Below are 26,912 nucleotides of genomic sequence, written 5' to 3' on the forward strand. Positions count from 1 at the left end.
GGTCGACTCAGTACTTACAGCCTCTCACCTCACCTCACTCCAGTCCAACCTCATCAACAATGGCCTTCGGTTCCCGTATCCGCGGACTCTGCGCCGCCGCCGCACTCGCCACCGCTGTCGTCGTGTCCCCGGCCGATGCGTGGGTTGCCCCCATTATCACCAAGGGCAACAAGTTCTTCAACTCGGAGACCGGCATGGAGTTCCGCATGGCGTACTACCCGCGCCCCAACAGCGGCGAGATGGCCGACGTGAGCAACTACGACTGGGCCGCCGACGAGCACGAGGCCGTGTGGAAGCCCCACCTCGAGGTCATGAAGGACCTCGGCGTCAATACCATCCGACTGTACTCGGTGGACCCCAGCAAGTCCCACGACAAGTTCATGTGCGCGTGCTCCTAAGCGGGCATCTACGTGCTCGTGGGCATGACCGCTCCGTGAGTACTTAGAATTTAGGTGTTGCTGTAGTTTCTTGAAATTTACTAACAGTGTTCTACTGGCAGGTGCGAGAACTGCTCGGTGCTCGACTTCAAGCCGCCCAAGTGCTACCCGGACGACCTGTTCACGCGCGCAGATGGTCTACAACGCCTTCGCGGTGTACGACAACACGCTCGGCTTCAGTGTCGGTAACGAGAACAACCTCCAGGTGAAGAACGGCGCCGCTGGCACGACCACGGCTCCGTGTGTCAAGGCCTTCCTGCGTGACACGCGCAGTTACGCTGCGAGTTGCTCGGGCTCCGTGCGTCAGGTGCCGATCGGCCTGGACATTGCCGACATCCCTCCTCGTGAGCAGTGGATCTCGTACTACGACTGCGCCATTGACGATGACGAGAACACCCGTGCCGAATGGTACGAACTGCCCGCTACGAGAGAGCTGGTTGCACTTACTAACCGTCTCTTGTGCTCCACAACAGGATGGGCTTCAACCCGTACGTCGAGGGTGACCCCGCCACGCACCTGGAGTACTCGCAGTCGACGGGCCTCAAGAAGCTCATGTCCGAGTACGCCGAGGTCGGCTACGCTCACCCGCTCATGTTCGGCGAGTTCGGATGCAACAAGGGCAAGAACACTGTTGAGGGCTACGAGAACCAGCGCTCGTTCCTCGATGTAAGTGCCAAAGGACTGTGAAGATGTTGATAAGGATCGGTTGCTGACGAATTGGTGTGTGCAGGCCAAGTGGATGAACGAGGAGAAGGAGATGACGGACGAGATCGTGGGCAGCAACGTCTTCGAGTTCACGACGGAGATTGCTAACCTGGTCGAGAGCAAGAGTGCGTCCTGTTTCAGTAGTTGATGTTTCATCCAACCTTTTACTAACGGTTGATCTGTATTTGACCCCTTTCAGCCCTCACCAAGACCGGCGACGCGGGCAAGTACGGCGTTGGCTACTTCATGCCGGAAGACTGCGACAACGAGCTCACCGAGTGCGTCTTCACGCCCTACCCGGAGTACGACAACCTGAAGAAGGCGTACACGACCACGAAGAACTCCACCGTCGAGCACGACAGCTACACGCCTACGCGCACCGCCATCCTGGAGTGCTCGAAGAACATTTCGAGCGAGCTGCCGCCTACGCCCAAGGGTAAGCTATCTCCGCCAACTCGTGTGACCGCAGCTTTGGGCTTGAGAACTCATCCTATCAATCCTGTGCATTGTTTGCAGTCCCCGTTCTGGAGTGCACCATCACGCAGCCCGTTTGCAACGGCATCAAGGGCAACAGCTACGAGCACCACTCCACGGGCGCCGCCGTCGGTGAGAAGCGAACGCCCACGAACGAGGAGAGCAGCAGCGCGTCCATTACGGACGCCACCACGGGAAGCAGCGGCGCCAGTGCCACGGCGTCTGCCGCGGCGTTCGTTCTGTCGGTGGCCACGGTGGCGGCCACTGCCATGTCGCTCTTCTAGAGCGTCAATTAGATCGGCCATTGCACGGTATTCACGTGCGAAGGCTCCTTGTAATGCGCTCCTATGGATGCCGTACTCTGTTCTCATGTAATGGTTAAAATGTACATGAATGTGATTGAAAACAATACGTATAGGCTGCGTTCATGCTGATCAGAGCTCCTTTTACTGGACGATGTCGCTCCAGCGTCCGAGAAGACCCTTGTACCCCTCTGCATCCCGCACGGACCCGTCGGCATTGAACAGAACGCACGCCATCTTGGGATTTCCTGCGTCACCGTCCACGCCTCGGCAGAAAACGACGCCATCTCCCGGCAACTTGACCATGATGCGGCGGTTGCCGAAGCCGAAGCCGTGTTCATTGCGGATGTTAAACTTGTAATCGCTGCCGTCCACGCCGCCGGAGAGGAACCGATTCGGGTGGTCGCCCACCGTGCGCCAGTAGACGTCCTCATACCAGCCCTTGCGGTATCCTTTGAGGAACACATCGTCGTTGTAGCCCTTGTCACGCACCCGTGCGCCCGACTTGTTGATGACTGCACCGTGGTGCGTCGACAGCTCCTGAAGCACCAGTTGCGCCGACGGGTAGTACCGAAGGATGACAAACTTCTTGTCGGCCGAGAAGCGGTTGCGACAGAGCCTGGAAAATGACCGACAATGTAAGGGTTAGTTAGCTGTGCATCACCGTCAATAGATCAAACTGCGATGGCTTACCTCAACGTCGAGCATTACAGTCGTTCCGGCCGCAAGCACTTGAGTCGGACCGGTGCACGGTGTGTACACGTCGAATTGGGCGAGGAAACTGGCCTCGCGAGCGCAGTCGGCGATGGAAGGGCCGCTCCAAGCTGACGTGGGGCCGTCTGAAGGCACTGCCAGCACTTTGTGGCCAAGCCGGCGCAGGTTCTCGATGTCTGCGGCATTAAACTGCGTTTGGCGCACGTAGACCACGCCCAACGCCGCGTAGAAGACGCTATTGGCGCGCAAAGTCAAACCGACCGTGGTCGCCGTGTTTGAACACACGATGAATCTCTTTTGGCCGATCACAAGCCGCTTCAAACCCGCGTTCTCCGGCGTGTCAGGAGGTGAAAGTTAGGCGACAGCAACGTGCGGTGCGGTGGAACGAGCTCAGTTGGCGCTGTTGCAGCCAGGAAGACTCGGTAGCCAAGTCGATCCGCCGTGTCCAAAGTCGCTCCTCCCACCACTTGAACAGCATCACTGCCCACAAGGTACGAGTCGTCGTCGGTGCGGAGCACCAAGACCGACTTGGGGTCTGCGTTCTTGAGCTCGGCTTTGGCTTTGGACTCAACGAAAACACAGTCCGCTTCAAACAGCTTCATCCGCGGTGCGAGGCATGCCGACACAGTAGCCGACGACGCCCCGCGTTCGTACACTGCTAGGTGGGCTCCAGTGTTTGTCCACTCAAGTCTCTGCACGCCTGCGTTCCCGCTCGATTCGATGAACATCGAGGTCGTTTCATCCGCCACCATCTTATCACCGTCAGAGGCAACGCACCGCACGAAGACCTGCAAGTTTACCAAGCCAAAGAGCGAGTCAGCATAGTCATGGAGCCTACAAACGCGACCAGCGTGTTCGCACCTCGTACTTGTCGAAAGGCTTCCACTGGCTTTGGTCGGCGCGTGGGTTAACCAGTGCGCGGTAGCAGCCTCGACCGGAAAACACCTTGTCTGTCTCCACCTCACGGAGGATAAACGCCGACGTCGCATTGACCTCTTCAAGCGTGAAAAGCTGTCGGTATACCGCAGTCGGAGCGCTGGAAAAGCGCCAGCCGCATCGCGCGACACACGACGCCAGGTTGGCGGACCGCACGCGTTTGGGCGGGATATCCACGCGGATGAACTTGTCGGCGCGCTTGAGTGGTTCTGGATGGACGTCGCCGACTACTTCGTACACTGCTGCCTCGAAGTCGCTCGAGGTCACAGCAGTGTCAGACGCAAGCTGCTTCCTCGCCACACTGGCGATCACGTCTTGAACTCCACGCACAGACAGCAGTTCGTGACCAACAGAGGCAACAGAGTCCCAATCTACGCGCTGGACGCCGAGTTGCGGCACGCGCTCGCGACAGAGCTTGGGGAAGAGCAGCTTGAGGTCGGACGCGGACGGCAGCGGAATGTGGATGCGCTCCATGCGGCTCAAGGCTGCGGGGTCGACGTTGTCCACGAAGTTGGTCGTCAGGACCACGCGGACTCCGCACAACTTGGACGCGGGGTCGATGGTGTCGTCGAAGAGCGTGAGGAAGCACTGACGCAGCGTCGAGTGCCAGCTTTCGCTCGAGTCCTTTAGCTTCGGGCACAAGCTTTCAAACTCGTTGATGACCACGAGCGCTGGCAAGGGCTTGACCCGCGCAGCGCGCTCGAAGTACGCGCGGACCTGGGACTCGGTTCCACCGAGTCGGTGGCTCAGCACGTCGTGCGTCTTGATCTCCACGACCTCGCGCTGCAGTTCGGCGGCGATGCACGTCGCCAAAAAGCTCTTGCCCGTACCAGGCGGGCCCTCTAGCAGCAGCGGTTTGACGGGCACGTCGGGCGTTGTTTCACTCAGCCGAATGGCCTGCATGATGCGTTCGCGAGGCTCGTTCATCCCCACGATTTTATCCAGCTTGCCGGCCCGTCCGACTTGCGCTCTGTCAGCCCCGGCAGTGTTGGTGTCGGCGTCCAGATCCACGCCGTTCTTGATGAAGAAGGTCTTGAGCGCCGAGGCCAGCGCCGGGTGCATGTGCTCGCAGCACTCGAGGGGCCGTCGGTCGTTAGCGTTGCGGCGCCGCATCTCGCGCGCGAACACGGGCGTGGGCAGGAACGCCATGATCATACTGAATAAGTCCTGGTCGGCCACGGCCGCTGCGTAGTGGAAGAGGTCGAGCTCCTGCTCGGCCGCCTGGTGCACCAGCGTCGTGAGCCTCGCGCCGTCCTGCTCGCTCTTGGCGAGGACCACCATGTCCTGCACGCTCCCCACGAACGGCGGCAGCAGCTCCTCCGGCTCCGAGTCATCGGACGCTTCGGAGGAGGAGCGCCAGTCGGAGGCGGATCGTTGGGGTGCGGACGCCGTTGTGCCCATTCTGCTGATGATTCGGGAATGAGCAGTGAACCACTGCTGCCGGGTGCACCGCGCTGCAACCCGTGTGCAAAGGCAGCAGCGCCAACTCGTACACGCACACCGACTCGAGCACGTCCGTGGGCGAGAAGCGCACGCCGTCGAACGGCGTGGACGCGCTCACGTCCTCGGGCAGCGGCACGGCCAAGAAATCCGCTGCGACGACGTCAACGCCCGCCGCTTCGGTCGCAGCCCTAATGCTTTCAGCCGCCATCGCCGCTCTACTCAACGCGTAAGTACAGCAACGAATTTGCACGTAAGCTTAGAAGCTCAGGTAGAACCACACCGTAGCGTAGCCTACATGTCGAGCGCTCACCAAATGTACGTCTCTTGTCCGCGTAATCTGAAAACGATACACTGTACCACCCGTGTCCGTCAAAGGGCCTTCCTTGGGCCACCCACGGCACGGCAAGCAAGGGGCAGCAACAGGTGATTCATGCTCTTTCGTAAGACGATACTTAGCCCCAGAGAGCCTACCGTAAGACAAAGTGTCATACGTTTTGCAATCAACGCATTTTGGCTACATCTTGGTTTTAGTATTCCAGTGGCTACATTGTATTTTGTCCGTCAAAACGTAAGACAGTTTGTCGGACAACAATTTGCACCATGCGATTGGCCAAAACTTTCTGCACGAAAGAGGGTAGTGTCGTTGCGTGCGTTCCTCCGTTAAGCATGTAGGAACCCGAGGACAACCGCTTTGCCGTTTTTGAATTGCTCGTGCCACCTACAGTCGAGCCGACGAAATAAGGCGCTCACAAGCACGAACATGTAGTCGGTAGTGCGGCCCTACTGCCAACTACAATGTACACGCTTGTTTGAGAATGGTTAATAAATAAATGCACCCGAACCATTAGCCCAGCTTGACAAACAAAACGTTCAGGGCTTTATAGTGAATTCTAGTTAATGCATAACCAAATAGAGCCCCTCTTCATCCGGTAGTGCGGCCCACGAACCCTGTCGTGTCCTCTGAGGACGCCTCCGAGCGAAACAATGCACGACGAGCGCGCACACATGCTCCGCACCGAGGCGTTGTCGGAGGACGCGAGGGAGTAGACATTCAATACATTATGGGATCTTACCAAAGCCATGAAATGAACTGTTTTGTAGTAGCAACAAGGCAGCGTCAGCCAGTCTTGGTATTTGTATTTGTTGCGGTTTGCTTGGCTGCCTTACTCCCGGAGGCGTACACTGCTGCAGCTCCACCTACGTCGGTAGTGGACACCTCCGACCTCACCCGCGGCCACGTGTAGGCAAGCTGTTGGTGGTGTCGCAACGACGTGAGGGCCTCTAAGAGTCAAATGAGCGGCGAAACTTCTCGGGAATACATGAAAAATGCCAAAGCTAATGTAATTGATCAGCCCGGCTGAAGGCGCTTACCAGTTTGCTCGGCTTGCTACTGTAGTACTAGGAAATCTAAACGATCTAAGCTCGCCGTGGTGTTTTAAATATGTAGAGGGAGTTTGTTGGTGTCGCAGCGCTCCTCCGCACAGTTTTATCGAACCGCCAATCATTACTACCACTACTATGCTGCGCCCGATATTAGTCAGGATACGAAGTGCAACGAAATGCATCAAAAAGAGTAGCGAAGAGGAACGCGGTGGCAGTGCCAACAGAATTGGCAAGTCGTACTATTCGCCAATCAAATCACTAGATTTGATTTGTCGTCAAACTGTCTTACGAATGCTCGACACAAGTGAATCGCTACCCCGGGGCCACGCAATAAACCTCGGGTGAACAACCCTCTTTTGATCCAAAGAAACGCTTCGCTGTGTAAAAACTAGAATGACCCCTGGTGGGAAGGGGTCGATGCCATTAAAGTGGGGGGACACGATTTAGCCTCGACGATAAAAGCTAATCAAACAGGCAGCGGGAAGCGAATCGCGGTTTTAGATAAATTGCTACACTTTAGATCGCAAATAAATCGTCACCTAGCCCTCGGCTTCACCCTGATTTATAGCACCAAGTCCATCCACTACTAGGAGTGAGTTAGTGCTGGCAAGGGTAAAATTGCTAAAAGAGAGTGCACTTCAACTTGCCTGCATCCACGCTAGCTTTGCAGACCACCACGTTCAATACGCTGTTTCACACATTACTATGTTGTATGCACTCTGTGAAACTCGCGTACATGTAGCCAGGAGAGCTCCTGGTAGTGACGCAGCTCAGTCTTCGTATCTATATTCTATCGGTAGTGAGCGAGTGTTGGTAAAGCATTTGGACCCACAGGGCCCAGCCCAGCAACCAGCTTTCATGCGAACGAGCCCATTGTCGCATCTAGGAGCTAATTGTTGTTTTGCTGGATCCGGTGCAGCCCCAAGGATGAAGCTAGCGATAATGTCGTTGCTGACAATGAAGATCCATCATGCAGCCCAACTAGTGTTGCTATTTGTTTATTGATTCGATCATCTGGATTTGAACTGAGACTCTGATTTGCTTCTCTTCCCAGCAAAGCATGATCAAGGTTATTGATGAATTTATTGGATCTACTTAAAGGGCGGGGACGTCGGCCTGTAGTGGAGACTCCACTGCAGGCTGTCGACCCCCTAAGCAACTCAACGGAGCAACGCGACTGAGATGCTCCATTGCTAGTTTTAGTTGAGAGTAAACTAAATTTTGATGTTTGTCAGCTTCCAGTTTGCGTGGCTCAATGCGGAATCTTGATCAAGCGAGGGAACGTAAATGTGAAACACATTACATCTAGCCACGCTCACGTTATTTTGATTTTTAAATAAAACAAAACATTTACCAGCAAACTTGGTTGCGTGAGTTCTACGATAGCCGAACAACTCCAGCGCTCTCAGACGAGTTGCCTGTCATGTTGAGAATCGCTCGCCGACACTCGTGCTCGATGCCATTCGTCGGGTACACTTCTTCCTCCCAGGCCATGAACGACTTGGCACCTTTGTCGGATGGGAACATAACATGTCCTTTGGGGAGAGTGTGGCTGATGAGCTTCTTTCCTTGACACTGCTCCTTTTCGTAAAGCACGATCGCCTGCCTCTTGATGCTTTCCCAGTCGGCGCCAACGTTAGAACCGTCCAGGCAAGAGCTGAACGTGTAGCACTTTGCGTCGTAAAAGACTCGAACGACCATCGATCGTCGTCCACGTCAAGGCCGGTGTAGATCACGACTTGTGTTGTGGAGCAGAGGCAAGGTAGAGCGTGGAGTAGGAAGAGCACCGCTGCATACAACACGGTCAATAAGGGACTCATCGCGGTACACCTCCTTGTTGAAAAGTGACGTGTAAGAAAGCCAAAAGGAGAAATACTTTGCTTCACATAGAGCCAAACATTCCGCATAGGGAACAACGAGTTTAATAGAAGATGGACCTACTATTCGAAGGCGCACAACGTGGGACTCATGAGTCAACGCTTCCAAATTGAAAAGTGACCTGCAAGGAAATCAAGCGAAGAATACTTTGCGTCCCATTGAGTCAAACATTCTGTCTGCACACGCTTAATGGAAGTTGAACCAGCCATTCAAATAGAACCAGATATTATACTATTAACAACGGGTTCGGGAGTCAACTGTAGCCTACCCGGTAAGTCGTTTACGACGCGAGTTTTGCGCTGCAAGTTGCGTGGTAAAGCACTTGGTGCTAACTTACGAATATCTATTTTATAAACACTCTTAAGGACTCGAAGGACCAACGAAGAGTATGATTCACTAGCTACGTGCCCACGAGTGCACTTTGCTTCGTTGGTTTAGGTAAGATTTAGTGAGGGTTTGCAGCTCTAGGAAGATAATGTAATGTGTCGTGTGTGGGGAAATAGCGGTGCCCTGATATTAGTGCAAAGTACATGGCTACTACACAACAACATTACAGCTCTTCGGTAACTGGATGTTTGTCAAGTGGTAAATAAGGTTCGAATAGCCAATGACATGCAGCGAAGGTGTTCACCGCCCAATATCTCGGCTTCCACCGAGTGGTGCAAGGTAAGCTTGACGTGAATATTCTTCAATTTGTTTGTTTTACCTATGTGTCTAATATCGCCACCCAGTAATTTCTAGCGCAAAATTTATAATGGTTCAGCTTACCGGGAGGTCCTGGAAAGCTACAGTTGTATTCCGAAGCGATTGTTAACCCCTAAATATACGAAATGAGGTGTTCCAGGTATTGGCGTTATTTTTTTTAAAAAGAGTTTTTTTTAAATAGTTGGCTAGTTTTATGATTGCGGAACATATAATTGGCTGATAGTTGAAGATGAACTGTTGTCAATGAGAGTGGCTTTTGTTGCATCATCATGCGAATTGGCTGTCAAGTTGACCGTTGCGCTCTCGTCGAGATATCAGGCATCCAAGACGCGTAAGTTCCGGTTTCTCAAGGCTAGTTTGTACCCAGTGGAACTGCTTCTCTAGGACAAACGCGAGTTGCCTTGTCGGTGGAAGCCCAAGCATCCGTTTTAGCATAACGATTAAAAGCAGCAACGACGCCAGCTGCAGGACACAGTAAAGCATCACATTTCCAAGGGTCTCCACTTCGTCGAATACAGCGTAATAATCTCGGTTGGGCAGTAGATACATGACGGTCAAGTAGATTGCCATGGGAATGATCATTAAATAGACCTGCTGCGAGTTGCTCGACATCAGAACAAAGTCGCGTGCCTGCGGTCCGAAGAAGCTCTGAAATTTAAGATTATCTTAATATACTCGGTCTCATTGTACTGCTAAATATTTTTAATGTTATTCAGCTGAAAGCATGGTACCGCAATTCGCATGTTGAGAGCTGCACCCGCTTATGAGATGCACCTACATCGACCAATCATATGAAGCGATCTACATATTTTTATCCAATCAGACCAGTTATTATACCCGGCAAATAAAATATAACCACAATATTACAGTTGTGACTTATACAACATGCTGAATTTTGTATATGATACTTTTAAGTACGAATACAGATCAACATTACCGGGGTGAACATACCGAATTTGTTTTGTAGAGGGATACACCCACGTATGGGATACAGGATAGTATTAGCCAATCACAATTGTGTCTTCAGATTGACAGGGCTTGACTTGTTGAGGGATACACCAGTTTCAAGCCAGTAATTTTTGCACTCTCGGCCGCTCAGCGCGCGATCATTTCTGCAACGGCGCGGGCGCCACCAAGTCACCCTCGCCTGTCTGGAGGTCAAGGCAGGTGGAAAACGACGCGGGCCCTACCATTTTACACTGCTGCAATGAAGAAGGCTATGGTCGAGCACCTGAGACTACACTGCAATGTTTGTTTCGCTGAAGATACGTTCTTTCCGGGTCTACCTACAGAAAAGTATCCAGGGGGAAGAGTGGTGGTGGGGGTGCTTCTGTCGGCGGCAGGAACAAACGCAAAGCTTGCTCTACTGAACTTCGATCTCAAGTTGGGGTGGTGGCGGCAAACAAGCTAATAAGTTGGGCTGTGTCGGCAGCCGCATTGGTGAGATTCGGCCTTGAGAGACTTGAGGTAGAGTGCTCAGTTTAGTAATTTTGATAAATACATCTGGGCGTCTGGTGCCGATTCGTTTTTTGAGCAAAATCGGGCGTCTGGTATTTTAGCTCCGGTAGGGTGTATCCCTCTACAAAACAAATTCGGTAGGGTGCAGCTCTCTACATGCGAATTGCGGTAGTACAAATTTACCAAAAGTCATGGAGGACAGAGCTCTCTGCTACTTTGCAGCGCTCAGCAGCAGTTCTATTTATCGCACGTGGATTTATCTGCGAATTTGTCGCCCCACGCTTTCAGCTTGACGATCTGTATGGCATTTAAGACCTCCTTGTGCTTGATGGACTCTTCGTATCGATCTCTCGGGTGGACTTGGACTGCAGCACCTGTATCTGGGGGCTTTGGCAATGGTAGAGCCCGCTACGATCCAGTCGGCAGTGACTCCTAGCCGCGCAAAGGCAGCAACACCGATGAGGTCGTACAGAATGAAGACGACAACCACGATCTGGATGTGGATGATTCACTCGACCTTGGCCTCGAACGCCGCCTAGAGGGCGTTGTCGACATCCGATGAAACGAGGTTGTGGCCTCGGAGTCGCCTTTGCTCTGGATGCAGCGACATAAGGCCTTCCTGAAGAGCTGTCTCTTAAGCGACACCGTCAGTCGGACAGCGATAATTTCGATGTTGAAGTGCACGTGGGGTAGCATGATGGCGTTCGCAAGTCGTGATGCGAAGAAGTGAAGTCTTCGCCGAAGAACACGCCAGGGCACAGTCTCAAGTCGTCAGTGACGACGTTGTTCAGAACAGCAGGGGTGAACACGTTGCGCGCGGGTGAAGAGCGTAGAGAGAAAGAGCCCCCGTAAGTGGTGGCCGTTGCCTTGATGATGGACTTGTCGTGGCACTCGTAGTGCCTCACGAAGTCGTCGAATGCCGTAGCTGTCCGGTCGGAAAGGATTTTTGTTTTGATCAGTGCTTGGTTTAATGGTCGAACGCGAAATGGAAAGTGAGAGAACAATCATAATATCTGTGAAGTCGTACTCTGTCCATCAAAAGATTGACGTTTAGCGTCAAGACCACGCCCCCCCCGTACTGTATTTTTCTATCGTTACATTCTGATCGATTAATGCAAAATTTCGACTCAGGTCGCTCGAATGTAGCTATTTGAGGTGTTCCACACAACCTGCCGCCACATGTAACATTCACCTAAAATATCATCTTAGGCGGGGTATGCGTCTTCTTCCACTCCACTGTACTGCAGTTTAACCGTTAATTTGTATCAAAACCTGCCTATACTGCTAGATGTCAATGAATCAAGCTGGTCAGGTATGAGCCAGGGATTCCAATCGCCCCTTAACTCTGAAATAAATTTCAGAGAACAGCCAGTTAGAAGTGTAAAGTACACAAGACTGCTGGCTGGAACATCGTTTCGGCCTAAAAAATTCTTGAATGCACATTACCTGCCAGATGCTGCGGCTGCGAAGCAGGCGCAGTAGATGGCAGGTATTAGTTAGAATCAACTAACAGTGCTTCTTGACTCGAATTTTGTGCTAAGCGTTTGTGCTGCAAAAACGCTATCCACGGGCATCTCCTGCGCCTGCTTCGCAGCCGCAGCATCTGCCTGCCTTCGACTGCTAGAATCGTTCATGACAGACTTCTCGAAAGCTGCAGTTGTGGCTTAAATCCCAACCCTTCCACAGGCAGTCCGCCAACTATTGCACCAGCCACCGAAGAATATACAACAAAACTACATATTGGTACACGCGTCCACATCACGTAGAGTGTTTACATTGTGCCACACCGGCATCACTGAGGGCTGCATTTGAACTTTTTTTTTCTAAACTATCTGCCTGACAATAACCCTGCAGACCTTGCACGTCTAGGATTAAAAGAATACGAAGTAGAAAAAAGGTCTCCCAGCCAAAGCGCAGCAACCTTGTAAGTTCGCAGTATTCTAAATCATGTTGCGTTTTGTTTACTTTCGCACGGACTGAAATAATCTGTAGGCCGCGTGGTCATGAATGTAACTATCATCGGCGCCATTATAACCCGGTACCACACTATATGCATGGGTACATGTAGTCAAGCTACAAATACTTGGGAGAGTGTTGCTGGAGGGGTGCTGCAGCCTCGCTGTTGATTTGTTTTTGAAAGTGAGGCTCTTTCTTTTGAGGCGTTTTATAGGAGAGAAGACGGCCAAACAAGTGCACTGATAGCAACCTTAATGCTCCGTTCTTGGGGACGAGAAGTTCTTACTAAGATTCGAGGAAGAGTGCATCTAATGCTTCAAGATCGTCCTCTGCAACGGACACACCTTGGTGGGACGGGCACACCTGAAAATTGACTTATGTCTAATATGTCTAAACCGGATGATTTTGAGGAGCTCGTTGGAACTATCTTTGTGAAATGGCCCCCCGCGCAAATCTCCGGAAATGGCTCTCCTTAGTCTCGCCCATATTCTCATGAACGTTTGATTGTGCTGCTGTGAGACAGGGTCGACATGAACGTGTACTGCTCCGAGGCGGAAGTGGACAAGCTCAACGCGCTGGAAGAAGAGGTAGGCTTCAGGAAATCCAGACTCGACAGTCTCGATTATTGATACTGTTGCTGTGCTTATCCAGGTCGCGATCCTTGAAGGCGAGGTCGGTGTTTTTCTTAAGACCGCTGCATTCTTCACCATCTCGCGTGGAAGTGGACAATAACCCACTAAGGCAAACGGCCACTTTAAGGCCATCGGAGCAGTTTAAGACCGTCTTCATTATGACCAATAGAAGCGAGTAAATGCAATTACAGTGCTGCCATCGTTGTTCAGTGTACGGACGATTGTGCATGTCGAATTCCGAGAGGAGTACGCCAAACGCGAATATATCCGCTGGCTGGCTGTGATATCTTCTGCCCGATATCAATTCGGGTGCAAGCCATCGATGCATCCCAGCTTCAGATCCGCTATCTGGCAGGCTTCGTGTGGCGCCGATGTCGGTGAGTTTAACTTGCATTTCTGCGGATATCAACACATTGTGTGACTTCAAATTTCGGAGTAGCACAGGTGGAGTGAAGGTGTGAAGGTACACAATCGCTTCGATCACGTCCACTGGAGCTGCACCTTGATCCGAGTCCAGTAACGCGACAGCGAGGGCGCTGATCGTATCGATCGGAGGTCGCCATTCTCGATGAATTCAAACAACGCTTGCATGTCGAACTCTGAGCTCCAGGCTGCACCTATGAAGGCGACGATATTCGGGTGCTCGAGCTTGGAAACCAGCTTAATCTTCTCCACGAATGTCTGTGTGTGCTCCGTGATATCGACGTCTTCTTGAATGCGCTTCGAGGCGAGTAGCTGCGAATCGCGATACCCGACGAGCCACACAACGCTGAAGGCTCTACTTCCGATAAGTCGGAGATCCTGGATGTCGTCATAACTTACTTGAACCGCGGTCCTCCCCAACGAGCGCTGTTTGCTTGACTTCCTTTGCATATTGTTGAGCAATCCTCTGGGTCTCTTGTTGTTGTGCTGCTTCCAGTGGTAGGCGATGGTGGCGAAGAGAGCACCCAGCACAATGAAACCCACAACGATTGTGAACATGCGCGCATCACTCTACATGTACCAACAGCGATCGAGTTATTCTCCGAGTACGGCGTCCATCTGGCCTGACGCCTGCAGGCCGATCCAGGCGACGCCCACGATGAACGAGAGGAAGGCGGAGAAGATTCCGATCCGGAACTCCATCACCAGCGAGTTGCCACCCAGACGACCAGTGACTTCGCCGTAGAGCGCCGCAAACACGCCCATGATGAAGATCGACGCTACACAGAAGGAGCCGGGGTACGCGACGGCCCAATCGTTCAGGACCACAGCAGGCAGCACGCCTAGAATTCCACCAGGTCCTGCGAAGCCGTGAATGATCCCCACGAGGAGAGCCATTATGTGCAATGAATGATGTGAGCGTTTGCCAACGGAGCCACATCGGGTACGTAGAGCCACAAGACCTACCTTTTGTGTCGCAGGGTTTTCGAAGCTCATACTCCGACATCAAGTCCAGCTGTGCGGGTGCAGCTTTGAAGCCTTATCTCGCGGGGATACCGCCGTTCCTGTGGCGTCCGCAGCACTCGAAGCCCCGTCCTCTTTAATCTGCAAGTGGAACGGCGAAGACGGCGACGCTGCTTCCATATTCTGCTCCTGTACCGACGAGGTCCTCGGGGACGTCATTGGCATTGCAGAATCTGCGGCACCCGACACTCGTCGCTGCGAGAGCGGCATGAGCTCCACCAAATTGGTCGGCGTGGCGCCAGTGCTGCTCCGACTCGCGCGGTTGCTCTCAGCTCGCCCGCTTTCCGCGCTCACGACCGACTACACGCCCTCCTTCAGCTGCGTCTGGTACTTCTCCCGCACGTGAACCGCCGCCCAAATGCCCAGCGCGGTCATAAAGAAGCCCACGGCGTAGTTGAGGTAGCCTCCCACGGCGTCCAAGTCCACCGTCTGCCCCGCAGCGAAGAAGATGAGCGCAATGACCACGAGCCCGATCGAGTGGCCGCAGCCCCAGCGAATGCCCAGAGCGAACGCCCGCCACGAAGAGCCCGTCGTCATTGCTGCTTGAGCGCTCAAGTGGTCGGGACCTGCGCCAAGTGAGACCATATGCACCAGATTTTAATCTCCCAGATCAAGATTAAAATTGGTCAGCTGCGCTGTATCACATAACTAACTCACCTGTGCGCCCGTGGAGATTATCTTGCTCAGCGACGCGCCCGAGAGGCTGCTGTGCTCCTCACTCAGCCACCGACCCGCAGTAGCAAGCTTAGCAGTAGTGTTCACACTTACCCTTACCGGTAAGACTTACCCTGGTTAATTTACGGAAAGTAAGCGGGAACTTTTTTCAACTTACAGGTAAATGGAGAACACTACTTAGCAGTTTAAGAAATTGTCTGGTACATGTAGCTAAAGGGTTAACCCTTACTGCCAAGCTTCGCTTCGCATCCCCCTCCTCGTCCAATGAGAAGGGCAGAGACATTTAGTAACAGAAACCAAGGCCTTTTCACAGGGTGACCCGGGTCGTTCCTCCTCGCAGTTCGTACATGGCAAAACTTCGTTTTTTTAAACGAAAGTGCTGCGCACGCATAGTATTGATCGTGTGAGGCAGCACTGGCCGCACAAAATGTCAAATATAATGTTGTAGAACGATCAATTACTGTCGAGAGAGGCCTCAGAGACGCCGTTTACAACGGCAGCGAAGCGGAGGTCTGCAATGGTCCGCGCGTAGGTATGTCTAAGTAAGAGTTACTATCTTTTTACCGACGCCTTGCCCGCCAGAGCGAGGCGACATTGGCAGTGCAAACGAGGAGCTCACCCAGGTGAAGCCCTACCGACCCGAGAATTATAAAATTTCTACCATCCTAGATGCAAAATAGCTAAAAGCTATTCTGCCTACTCACTGTTAGTTAGTTTGGTGATCTTGCTTATAGTCGGATAGGAAACAATACTTTGATTAAATGTTGCAAATTGCAACTTGCAATACCGGTAGTTGATGGTCATCATAACGATAAACCCAGAAAATGTATGCTTTAGACAGCTGCAATCGTAAAAAAAAAGCTCAACTAAGGATTAAAATCGTATAATCTATGCATCGCAACAACAAAGTCTCGCCCAAAGAAGCTCTGGAATTCGAGGTGCTCTAAATATTTATTAGTAGCCTCATTCGTGAAGGTAGGAACGGGAAATATGACGCTACATGATATGTGCAGTCGTTAGGAAAAAAATAAGTGGTAAGAAGCGAACAAGATATGAAAGCTCCAACGATTTTGCTCAACATTTCAGTTATGTTGGCGACAGAAATAAAGTGAAAAAAAACGATTATGTGCCGAACGAGGCCCATTCTACATAAAGATTGGCAAAAATTTAAGATAATTTCGGGGAACATTGATAATGAAACTGGAATTGGAAGAAGCACAAACAGTTGGCGACGGCTTGATCATTTCTACTGGGCTATGTAGGATCGGTCGAAACAGTATTGTGCTGTGTTCATGAGTCTTCGGGAGCACCGCCAATAGATGCACATGGACGAGGAGAACGTGTGGACACATCCGCCGATGACTCGGAGGATCCGATGGCGACGGGAGAGCCGGCGGCAGCCGGGCTCTGGATATACCAATGGCTGGTCAGGGAGACCCAAGAATACTGAGATCGAGTCAATCGGAACCCGGGAGTAATCCGTCTGATGAGAGGCACCAACGAGCACAAGGAGAACAAGAAGGAAAAAAGGAGGGGAAGATTAGAGAGTTGTTTGAGAGACGATAACATTTAATCTCACTTCAGAATTTGCCCCATCAACCACAAGCTACAAACCAACAGGTTAACAGCCGCAACAAGCTCAAGCCCTCCCCGACGACCGACATGACGGCGTCCAGCAAGAAGGCCGAAGTCATCCTGGGAAGCGACAATTACTTCCACTGGGAGTTCGCGATGCGTATGACGCTCGCGAGGAAGGGGCTGCTGGCGCACGTTCAAGTGGTGAAGGACCCGACGGAGATGACGGAGGCCTGGATGCTCAACGACATGAAGGCGCTCGGTCTGATCGCTCAAGGCGTGGCTGTGGAACACCACACGAAAATTCGGTCGGCGACGTCGGCTATCCAAGCCTGGAATGCTCTACGCGAGTTCTACAACCGGACGACGATGCATAATCGGGTCACGATGACTCGTCGGCTCCACGAGTTCAAGATGGAGGACGGTGCGACGATAGCGAAGCACCTGGACAAATTCGACGAGCTCATCGTGGGCCTCCAGACGCTTGGAGAGCCGCTCGATGACTCCCGACAACTCGTCATCCTGCTGAGCAGCTTGCAGGCGGAGTACGAGTTGATCGCATCCATCGTCGAGAACTCGAAGGACGTGACCCTCATCGAGGTGAAGGAGAAGCTGCTCAAGGAGTACGAGCGGCAGGAGAAGAAGGAGACCTCGGAGCGCGCGTTGAAGGCTACCTCGTTCGGAGGTAGGGGCCAGAACGGAAGTTCGGCAAGGGCGGCAAGGCATTCCGCCGCAAGCGCATCGGCGGACGAAAGGTCGGTGGCTTCAACTGTGACCAAGTGGACCACATGAAGCGGGACTGCCCGGAAAAAGCAAATGGAGACACCGCCGAAGACTCGGTGTTCGCTGTGGCGGAGAATCCATCAGCGGGTTGGCTGATCGATAGTGGGGCGACGGCTCACATGACGTCTCACCGCGATGACTTGTTCGAGTACAACGAGTCGTCGGCGGACATGTATGTGACAATCGCGGACGGGAAGAAGATCCGCGTGGCTGGGAAAGGGTCGGTGCGCCTAACGGGCATCGACGGCAAGCGCATCAAGATGGTGGAGGTGCTCCACATCCCCGGACTCGACCGGCGACTACTCTCGGTTGGGAGGTTGGCTGAACGCGGCATGAGTGTCGAGTTCCAGCGGAAGTCGTGCGTCATCTGGGACAAGACGAAGGCGATCGCTTCGGGGAAGAAGGTCGGCAAGGCGTACTTGCTGGACTGCCAGCAGGACATGGCGCACTACACCGAGTACTCGGGAGTCGACAGAAAGTGGGAGCTATGGCACGCTCGTATGGGACACTTGAACGGAGACGCTATGGCGAAGACCCGCGAGGCGACGGACGGAATCCCGACGACTCAACAGCAGACGAAGACCCTGTGCGGAGGATGCATGAAGGGCAAGCAGACGGTCGCACATTTCCCGTCGCGGTCGACGTCGGCGACGACTTGACCGCTGGAACTGGTTCATATGGACGTGATGGGTCCTATGAAGACGAAGTCCAAGGGCGGAGCGAGGTATGTGCTCACCTTTGTCGACGACTACTCGCGACACGTCGTGGCGTACTTCTTGACCAAGAAGAGCGAGGTCGTGACCAAGTTCAAGTCGTTCATGAAGCTGTACGAGAATCAGTGGGGACAGCGCATTAAATGCCTGCGCTCGGACAACGGCACTGAGTTCGTGAACACGCCGATGACTGAGATCTGCCGGGTGAATGGGATTATGCATCAGAAGGCGGTCCCGTATAGCCCCAAGCAGAATGGCGTGGCGGAGCGGATGAACCGCACGATCATGGAGAAGGCTCAAAGCATGCTACACTACAAGGGCGTGGCTTCGATATGGTGGGCAGAGGCGGTCAGCACTGCTGTCTACCTGATCAACCGGTCGACGAACAGCATGCACCCGACCAAGACTCCGTACGAGTTGACGTTCAAGTCGAAGCCTCGGCTGGACCATCTTCGAGTCTTCGGGTCGATTGGTTACGCCCATGTCGACAAGTCGCGACGCATCAAGTTGGAGCCGAAGGGCTTCAAATGTATGTTTCTTGGGTACGCCGACGACTCAAAAAGCTACCGAGTGTACGACTTGGAGTCAAACAAGGTGAAGGTGTCCAGGTCGATGAAGCTGGACGAGCGCGAGGTGAACGGCATCTACGACACGTCGCCCAGCGAGAACTCGCCGACCATTCAGTCGACGGAAGATGTCGACGATGAAGTGGCGCTGCACGAGGAGATGCAACGACCTGCCGCCGACGAGCCGATGGAATCGGTGGAAGCGACCGTCGAGGACGCGGAAATGCATGAAGCGGAGACGCCGGAGCCATCCATGCAGGAGCTGACAACGTACCGACGACTCGCGAGACCGGTATTTAGTGATGACATGGTCTTCCATCCGAGCCGGAACGGACCCAGCGTGTCCGAGAACCGGTACTACTACTTGGAGATAGTTCCGCAGACGGTGAGGAGTCGAAAGAAGATGGTCCCAATGACTCGGACAACGATGATCACTTCTGGCCACCGTCTCCGAAGCGACCCAGGGTGGACGAAGACAGCCTATTGGCTGAGGCGGTGCTGGCCTACGACGCAGACGTCGGCGATGCCAATGACGCACCCACCACGTATCAGCAGGCCGTGCAGAGTGACGAGTCGTCGGAGTGGGTGAAGGCAATGAATGCGGAGCTCAAGGCACACGCGGACAACAGATCATGGATGCTGATCCGTCGGACACCGAGTGCTCGACCGATCGGTTGTCGCTGGGTGTTCGCAAAGAAACGCGACGAGCACGGCCGAGACATCAGGTATAAGGCCCGCCTGGTGGCGAAAGGGTTTAAGCAGAAGTTTGGCGTGGACTTCTTCGAGACGTACTCGCCCGTGGCCAATATGAACTCGATCCGAGTGGTGTTGTCGGTTGTGGTGGCCGAGGCGTACATCACCGAGCAGCTGGATGCGGACACCGCCTTTCTCAACAGCGGGCTGGTGGAGCGCGTCTACATGGAGGTGCCCTACGGAATCATCAACGCGAAGAACATGATGTGTCGGCTGCAGAAGGCGATCTATGGGCTGAAGCAGGCGGCGAATGCCTGGCATAAGACCATCCACCGAGTCTTCGTGGGCATCGGATTTCGGAGCTGCGGTGGCGACCAGTGCGTATACGTCAAGGGCGAGAAGGGCCGGTTCGTATATGTCTGCCTGTACGTGGACGGCATGATCATCGCGGCCAAGACGAGCAACGAGATCCAGGAAGTCAAGGTGGCGCTCAAGAATGCGTTTAAGATGAAGGAGTTGGGCGAGGCCAAGTTCATTCTCGGTATGGAGATCGACCATGACTCATCGGCGATGACTCTCATGATCAAGTAAACTCGATACATTGATGATGTGGTGAAGCGGTTCCACCAGCAGGACGCCAAGGTGGTGGTGAGTCGGGCATGAAGTTGTCGAAGACTCAGTCGCCGACGACTCAGAAGGAACGCGAGGAAATGCAGGCGAAGCCCTACCGAGCACTCATTGGCTGTTTGTTGTACATTACAACTTCCACCAGACCTGAGGTGGCGTACATCGTGACCCAGTTGTCGCGCTTCCTTGAGAACCCCGGGCAGCAGCACTGGAAGGCTGCCATCCGCGTGCTCAGGTACCTGAAGAGCACCCAAGACATCGGCATCGCCTACAATGGGAACGCGAAGAAGGTCGAGGTGACGGCGTACACCGACGCCGACTGGGGCAGCAATCTCGACGACCGACGCTCGGTGTCGGGCATCATGGTGATGATTAACGGGGCGCCGGTGGTCTTCAAGTCGAAGTACCAGCGCACGGTGGCGCTCAGCTCGGCGGAGGCCGAGTACATGGCGCTGAGCCTGTGCACGCAGGAGGTGCTGTGGACCCGCGCCATGCTCAAGGACATGGGTCACGAGCAAGTGGGAGCTACCCAAGTATGGGAGGACAACCAGGGCGCGATCGCCCTCGCAAGCAACGCTGGGTACAACACGAGGACCAAGCACGTGGACATCAAGCATCACTTCATCCGCGAGAATGTGTCCCGAGGACTCATTGTCGTCAACTACCTGCCGACGGAGGACCGGCTCGCGGACATGCTTACCAAGGCGTTGGGGACGAAGAGGCTCAAGTACCTGATCAGCGCAAGCGGAATCGTCGGGACGGTCGTGCAGCATTAGCGGCGAGTGGGAGTGTTCATGAGTCTTCGGGAGTACCGCCAATAGATGCACATGGACGAGGAGAACGTGTGGACACATCCGCCGATGACTCGGAGGATCCGATGGCGACGGGAGAGCCGGCGGCAGCCGGGCTCTGGATATACCAATGGCTGGTCAGGGAGACCCAAGTATACTGAGATCAAGTCAATCGGAACCCGGGAGTAATCTGTCTGATGCGAGGCACCAACGAGCACAAGGAGAACAAGAAGGAAAACAGGAGGGGAAGACTAGAGAGTAGTTTGAGAGACGATAACATTTAATCTCACTTCGGAATTTGCCCCGTCAACCACATGCTACAAACCAACATGCTGGTTTCCGCTGTGTAAAAGTTGTTGTGGAGCGTGACATCCTACACTACCACCGGTAATATAGAAGGACGAACATTAAATGCAGTAAAGTATCGTGGCTCGTTGCTTTATGTTTAATGTTTGCCTAAAGAGCAACATAAAACGATGTTACAACACTGATAGGGTAGACGCAACAACCAAATAGTTACAACCTGATATTGTGAAATGATTGCCACTCAAAAGCTTTTATGAGTACCATGCAGTTCGAACGATGCTGACCTACCCGGGCGTCATCACTTACTTGGACAACAACAGTAACGAGGGTGCGCGATGTGGTAATTTTGAGCGGTAAACAAGGTTGTTAAAGCTAAAATCATGCTCAAGGAATTACCCGAGCATGGTATCCAGCAATTTACGCGAAGGTGTTCGAGTCGACAAGAGCATTCAGGTATGTAGAGTTCACCTGTCCTCATCGTGAGGAAAAGTTCAAGTATAAATGCAGCGCTGTGAGGTTGAAAGTGTAGTGACACTTTAGAAATGTTGGTTAAACTATCGGTACATAAGTTTTCCACAAATGTTGCAATGGACTAGCACGCTCGTACTCTTGTTAAAATGAACAATTAAACATATTCTATGGCTTTGTAATATACTGCCTTGTTTAGTTTATGACCAACGTTTTGGATTTTATATCTATTCCGTGCTGAACTAATGCATGATATCTAAAGCCTGCGGGAATGACACCAATACTAATGCATGCATTGGCATACTCGTGGTAGGCTTTCATGCATGCTTGAAGTTGACGTTGAATGGTAGCGCAGGTCGAGTGAGGGGTTGCGACCATGATTGAAGTTGACGTTGCATGTCACTATTGTAGAGATTCAACATCATTATAGCGGGGTTTACAGACGCGTGACACCCCCTCAAAACACAGTTCTTACGAACTGCGAACTACAACTAGATAGTTGTGCTTTCTCAATATCTTGATTTTTTATTGGGCTATCCTGGGATGGGGTGGCCGCCTTTGCACAGGCCTCGCTCCTCACAAAAGGCCCCCAGAATAATGGCATTTGAGCGCGTTGTAGGCACCCTTAGCGAACATGGAGACCACCTGCTAGTGCGTAAGGATCTCTACTTTAAGGGAGACACGGAAGTGCCGGATGGTAAGGTGCCATGGCGGAGCTACAGCGCTACAAGTCCCGGCACTCCTTGATGGGATTTGGGCATGTTTTGACTGACCTCTGCCCTTTCTTTGCTTGCTCCGACCGAGAAAGCCACACTCCAATGAGAAGGTGCTATTTTATTGTATTGTATTGTAAACGTTAGTGCGCCTTACGCTTTAGGGAAGAAGTGATCTACACTCTCCAAACGTGGTCCGCACCACTAACTCCAATAGTGGGCGGCCACTAATTGAGCTCCTACTGTCTTCTTCGGCACGATCAGCATACGTCGGTACTCGTAGGCCTTTCAACGTTAGCTGTTATCTGACTTGCCAACAACAGTCGTTATCTGGCTGTTAGCGAAGCGATAGTGACAGATAACGACAAATCGCCTGTGATTGGTGATAAATTCGTTTTTTTCATTGGCTAAGATCATACAAATATCTGCTGCTGATTGGATATAAAGGTTGGTGTCGATAGTAGACTCTACGGCGAAGACCTGCGCAAAGTGGCCAAGGCCGTATCGGCGGCCGATATCAGTACGGCGCTGCTCAAGCTATTGGACTAGGATGTCTTCCTCTTGACGGACGTCTTCTCCGCGTGCGTGGCGCAGCTCGTGTCCTACCAGGGCGGGGGTGACCAGAATTGGCATGCTGCGGACGCTATGCAGCTACTAAGTACCTCGTCATGATCAATGTGAGTCTCGTGCCCACCGTGAACGCCGCTGTCGCTGCAAAGAAGACGACGGAGAAGCAGCAGCAGCAGCAGCTAAAGACGGAGGAGGTCCAGTATCAAGAACTTGTGGTCCTCCAGAAGCAACAAGTCCCCCGAGAACAACGTCGAGCCCAAGCTCACGCCCGCGCAGACGGACTTGTTGACGTCCACCAAGCGGCACCCCGTTGACCTCGAATCGGTGGACGTGGAGCTTACTGGGATGACGAAGGTGTTCGAGGAGGACAGCCAAAAGGAGAAGCAGGAGCAGTTGCAGAAGCTGCCGCTGGACGAAGACTTGGCAGCAGCGACGACGAGAGGAAGCCAGCGCTCGGCTTCCCCATCATTCGAGTCCTTGTGGCACCCCACGGTGCAGTTCGGCATCATTGTGGCGGTGGTGCTGGACTTCGCAAACTGCAGCTTCTCCAACATCGGGAGTCCTAGAGCGTCGGGCGGCGGACGTGACAACACGTAACAACATGCAGCGGGCAAGGGAGCTAAGACGCTTTAAATGAACAAGCAATGATCAACTACGGGGAAGAGGTCGTGCATTAGAGTGCTAAGCGAAGCGGGTGCAGTAAAAGCCAATCTGACAGTACAATACTCCGATCATGAGTGTCAAATATATTTGCAATGTGAAACATCAGCTATTCCAATGCTATACACTAGGGTCAACTACCCATCAACATCACCGCCGTCTCCTCCTCCATTGTTGTTGTTTTCTTCTTCTTCTTCTTCGTCGTCTTCTTCTTCAGAACTGCTATCAATGTTGTCATCGTCCTCTTCATAATTTTCACTGACGAACAACGTGTCGCGAATGGTCTCAGGGTCCAACGAGCATCGCTTCGAGGTAACTACATTTCCACGCTTGGAAAACGCACGCTCCGATGGCACAGAAGTTGCAATACATCCTAACCATTTCCGAGCTAAAGCCTCCACGATCGGGTACTTCCCTCGCCGCGTTGACCACCACTGTAGAGCATCAGTAGTCACTCGAGTTCCATGTGCATCGCCCAGGTACTGTCGAACCTGAGAATCGCACTCATCTTGCAGCTTATCATCCGCCACGGTGGGCGCTTCCTCCACATACCGCTCTGTCCCTCCGCTGAACACTTCTGTAAGCCAAGCTACATTCTTTTTTGCAGCCGATGGCGGTCGCGAGGAATCCTTCGCCACCCTCGTGTCTTCTTCACTGGTGGATTGGGTGGCTCTCATATCTTTTCCCATCTCAAACACGTCGGGAGTCCCATCATCGCTGGTGCGCTGCGCGCTGCTGGCGGCCGACGCCGAGCACAAGAAGCACAAGGTGATGGTGGACGCCGGCCAGGAGGCCGAGGCTTCGCTGACTGATTCGGATGCTGCCTTGCTGGCGAATGTAAGCATCCTAGCAACGGGGTAGATACTTTCTTGTATTCATATGCAACTGGCTATACGTTTTAACGTATTCACTAACTGATGACATGGAAATGTTCAGATTGAGGCGAGCTTGGCTGAAAATGTGCAGGTATTCCAGTCGGACATTCAGCAACTCGATGATCGCATGGTCAAGCTGCTTGCCTCCTCAGGTGGTCGCTAGATATTCGTCTTTTGTTTCGTGTTGCTTGTTAGAGCGAAGACCTTGGGTCAACCTACAACCACGGAAACCCCGCCGACGCGCGGGCTGTGGACGTGCTGGACGAAACGCGAGCGACACATCCACGGCGTCGCTGGCGCCCACGCCACCTGCACAAGCTGCGCGCCGCTCGCTCTGAGCTGAGCAGCCGCGTCTTCACGCGTGCCGTTAGTTTCTGCTCCAGCGCTAACGCCGTGCTGCACGTGGCCGGCCACGTCAGCTTGAACGTCTTCGACTACCCGCTGCTGGCCGCCGCCGAGAGCGCGCACACGCAGGAGGCCAAGCGCAGCGCCCCGTGACGCTTGAGATCCTCCCCGGAGCCGCTGACGCCGTGCGTGGAGCGCTGGCTGTGGGTGCTTCCTCGGCGGCGCTCATCCCGTCGCATAAACTGCCGCTGTTCCTTCCCAGCCTCTTCCAGCCGGCGCAGGGTTCAGCCACCTCGACGCCCGCCGTGTTCCACGTTGCGTGTGAGTCCATCTGCTGCGACATGACGTCGACTACAACGACCACGGAGACGCTCTTCTCCGAGATGGCCAAGTAGTAATTGATCACGATCCAGAAGGAGGTGAGGAGCCTACTTCACGCCCCCGTCCAAGCGCGAGCATGGTCTCGGCTGTCGAGGAGGCCACCGGCGTCACGCCCACACGGGCCTCTGTACGCTCGGGCGCGCTGCTGCTCAACTCGGCGTCGCCTCAGGAATGCCACGACCTGACCGTCGTGGCCCACGTGGCGGCGCAGCGCCTGCACAAACTGCGGGTGCACTTCTACGACGGCGCGCGCGTGGCGCGGGAGCTCGCCAAGGTGGACACTCTGACGGAGGAGTCGATCGAGACGCTGACTGGACTCTCTTCCAGTGGAGTGCAGACTGGAGACGTCATGGAGCATGGTGCAACACGTCACGGACGACCTGTTCCACGTACTGCAACGTCAGTACCGCGTGTACGAGGACTTTCGCGCCGAGGACGCTGAGTACGCCGTGGTCGTGGTGGGCGAGGCCGCCGCTGCGCTCAAGCAGGCTGCGGCCTACGAGCAAATCCTTGGAGGCAAGTTCAGTGTGGTGCAGGTGTGTCTACTGCTGCCATGGTCGCACAAGCTCTTTGCGCAGGCTCTTCCTGCTACGGTGAAGCGAGTGGTGGCGCTGGAGAACGTGGCTCCCAGCGCGCTGGCCTTTCAGCGCGGCCCGGCCTGCTGACCCAGAACCTGCAGGTCTTCTTCCAGTCGACATACTGGCAGCCTGCTGTGGAGTCCGCCCCCGTGGTGGTGACGGGAGTGTATGGTGGCGTGTTCCGCAACTCAAAACATTCTCGGTGGGCATGGGCCGCGCTGTGCTGCGCCATTCGGCGACTTCATCGTCTCGCCGTGCGTTTGTGGTTGCAAAGAGCGAGGAGCTGTACGACGCTGCTCTGGTGAACGCTGCGTCGGAGAGCAGCCAGGCCACGAAGTTCGACGTGGTGCTCGGCGAGTCGCTGGAGCTGGAGGGATCCGCCGCGTACATCAAGCAGTTCCTGTTCTATGGCTTCGACGATGTTGAGGCCGATGTTGCTCGTTCGAGTCGACGCTGGATTTGCTGAACAAGAACCCTCACCCGCGTGAATGCCATGGTGACCCACAGTGCTGGTGAGGAGGCTGCCGAGCGTCCGGTGCCAACTCTGGAGGTGCGCGTTGCTCTGGGCGGCGGCAACGGTCAGGCGACGTCGGAGCCTGTCGAGAAGCCGATGTGGTCGTGGTGACCCCCGTGACGTGCTTGCACACTACGACGTAGCTCGTAGTGTGAAGCAGGGAGGCAAGCTGCTGGTGCTGGCGGGCTGGAAGACGTCGGACGATGTGGCGAGCGCGCGGCGTTCAAGCAGCAGGTGGCTTCTCGCGACATCTAGTTTTTGGTGGTGGACACTGTTGAGCTGGCCACTCCCGTGGAGGACGACGATGTTGCTGCTGACACAGCAGCAACACGACACTGTCGTCCAGTCTCCTGCTTCCTGGACGGCAGTTCAGACGTTGCTACTGGAACTGCAGGCGGCACCTATTGAAGTAGTGATGCGCGAGCTGCCGGTGCTGGTAGACGGCTTCCTCCCGTACGCAGTGCTATCCTCGCAAAAGTATGCAGCATCGTGTCGACAAGTGGCTGCATTCTGCGCGCAGCTGGCAGCTCTGTATGAGACTCGTGCGCGTCGCGAACAAGGCGCGAGTATCTCGCTATTGATGCGGTTGGTCCACGCGCTCTGCTTCCCG

The 26,912-nt window shown here is 53.8% G+C and overlaps 6 protein-coding genes across 6 annotated transcripts; 3 read left to right on the forward strand and 3 right to left on the reverse strand.

Annotated features, from left to right (window-relative positions):
* Nucleotides 1-59: 59 nt before the first annotated feature.
* Nucleotides 60-398, forward strand: PHYSODRAFT_342801 (hypothetical protein; the record flags this gene model as incomplete). Its single annotated transcript, XM_009541287.1, has 1 exon — nucleotides 60-398. The coding sequence occupies one exon, from the start codon at nucleotides 60-62 to the stop codon at nucleotides 396-398; it is 339 nt and encodes a 112-aa protein (XP_009539582.1).
* A 172-nt stretch (nucleotides 399-570) lies between these two features.
* On the forward strand, nucleotides 571-1,900 carry PHYSODRAFT_342802 (hypothetical protein; the record flags this gene model as incomplete). Its single annotated transcript, XM_009541288.1, has 5 exons — nucleotides 571-845; nucleotides 911-1,103; nucleotides 1,168-1,267; nucleotides 1,342-1,578; nucleotides 1,659-1,900. The coding sequence occupies 5 exons, from the start codon at nucleotides 571-573 to the stop codon at nucleotides 1,898-1,900; spliced, it is 1,047 nt and encodes a 348-aa protein (XP_009539583.1).
* Nucleotides 1,901-7,771: 5,871 nt separating this feature from the next.
* PHYSODRAFT_535097 (hypothetical protein) lies at nucleotides 7,772-8,095 on the reverse strand (the record flags this gene model as incomplete). The annotated part of the gene is made up of 1 exon (XM_009541289.1): nucleotides 7,772-8,095. The coding sequence occupies one exon, from the start codon at nucleotides 8,093-8,095 to the stop codon at nucleotides 7,772-7,774; it is 324 nt and encodes a 107-aa protein (XP_009539584.1).
* A 5,945-nt stretch (nucleotides 8,096-14,040) lies between these two features.
* Nucleotides 14,041-15,054, reverse strand: PHYSODRAFT_320230 (hypothetical protein; the record flags this gene model as incomplete). Its single annotated transcript, XM_009541290.1, has 2 exons — nucleotides 14,041-14,443; nucleotides 14,801-15,054. The coding sequence occupies 2 exons, from the start codon at nucleotides 15,052-15,054 to the stop codon at nucleotides 14,041-14,043; spliced, it is 657 nt and encodes a 218-aa protein (XP_009539585.1).
* An 8,803-nt stretch (nucleotides 15,055-23,857) lies between these two features.
* Nucleotides 23,858-24,055, reverse strand: PHYSODRAFT_422535 (hypothetical protein; the record flags this gene model as incomplete). Its single annotated transcript, XM_009541291.1, has 1 exon — nucleotides 23,858-24,055. A coding segment is annotated over one exon (198 nt), but the record flags the coding sequence as incomplete, so codon positions are not given.
* Nucleotides 24,056-24,972: 917 nt separating this feature from the next.
* Nucleotides 24,973-25,520, forward strand: PHYSODRAFT_419095 (hypothetical protein; the record flags this gene model as incomplete). Its single annotated transcript, XM_009541292.1, has 2 exons — nucleotides 24,973-25,175; nucleotides 25,286-25,520. Coding segments are annotated over 2 exons (438 nt in total), but the record flags the coding sequence as incomplete, so codon positions are not given.
* Between the last annotated feature and the right edge of the window lie 1,392 nt (nucleotides 25,521-26,912).

The sequence above is a fragment of the Phytophthora sojae genome (genome assembly GCF_000149755.1).
Source record: "Phytophthora sojae unplaced genomic scaffold PHYSOscaffold_21, whole genome shotgun sequence".
Classification (NCBI taxonomy): domain Eukaryota; phylum Oomycota; class Peronosporomycetes; order Peronosporales; family Peronosporaceae; genus Phytophthora; species Phytophthora sojae.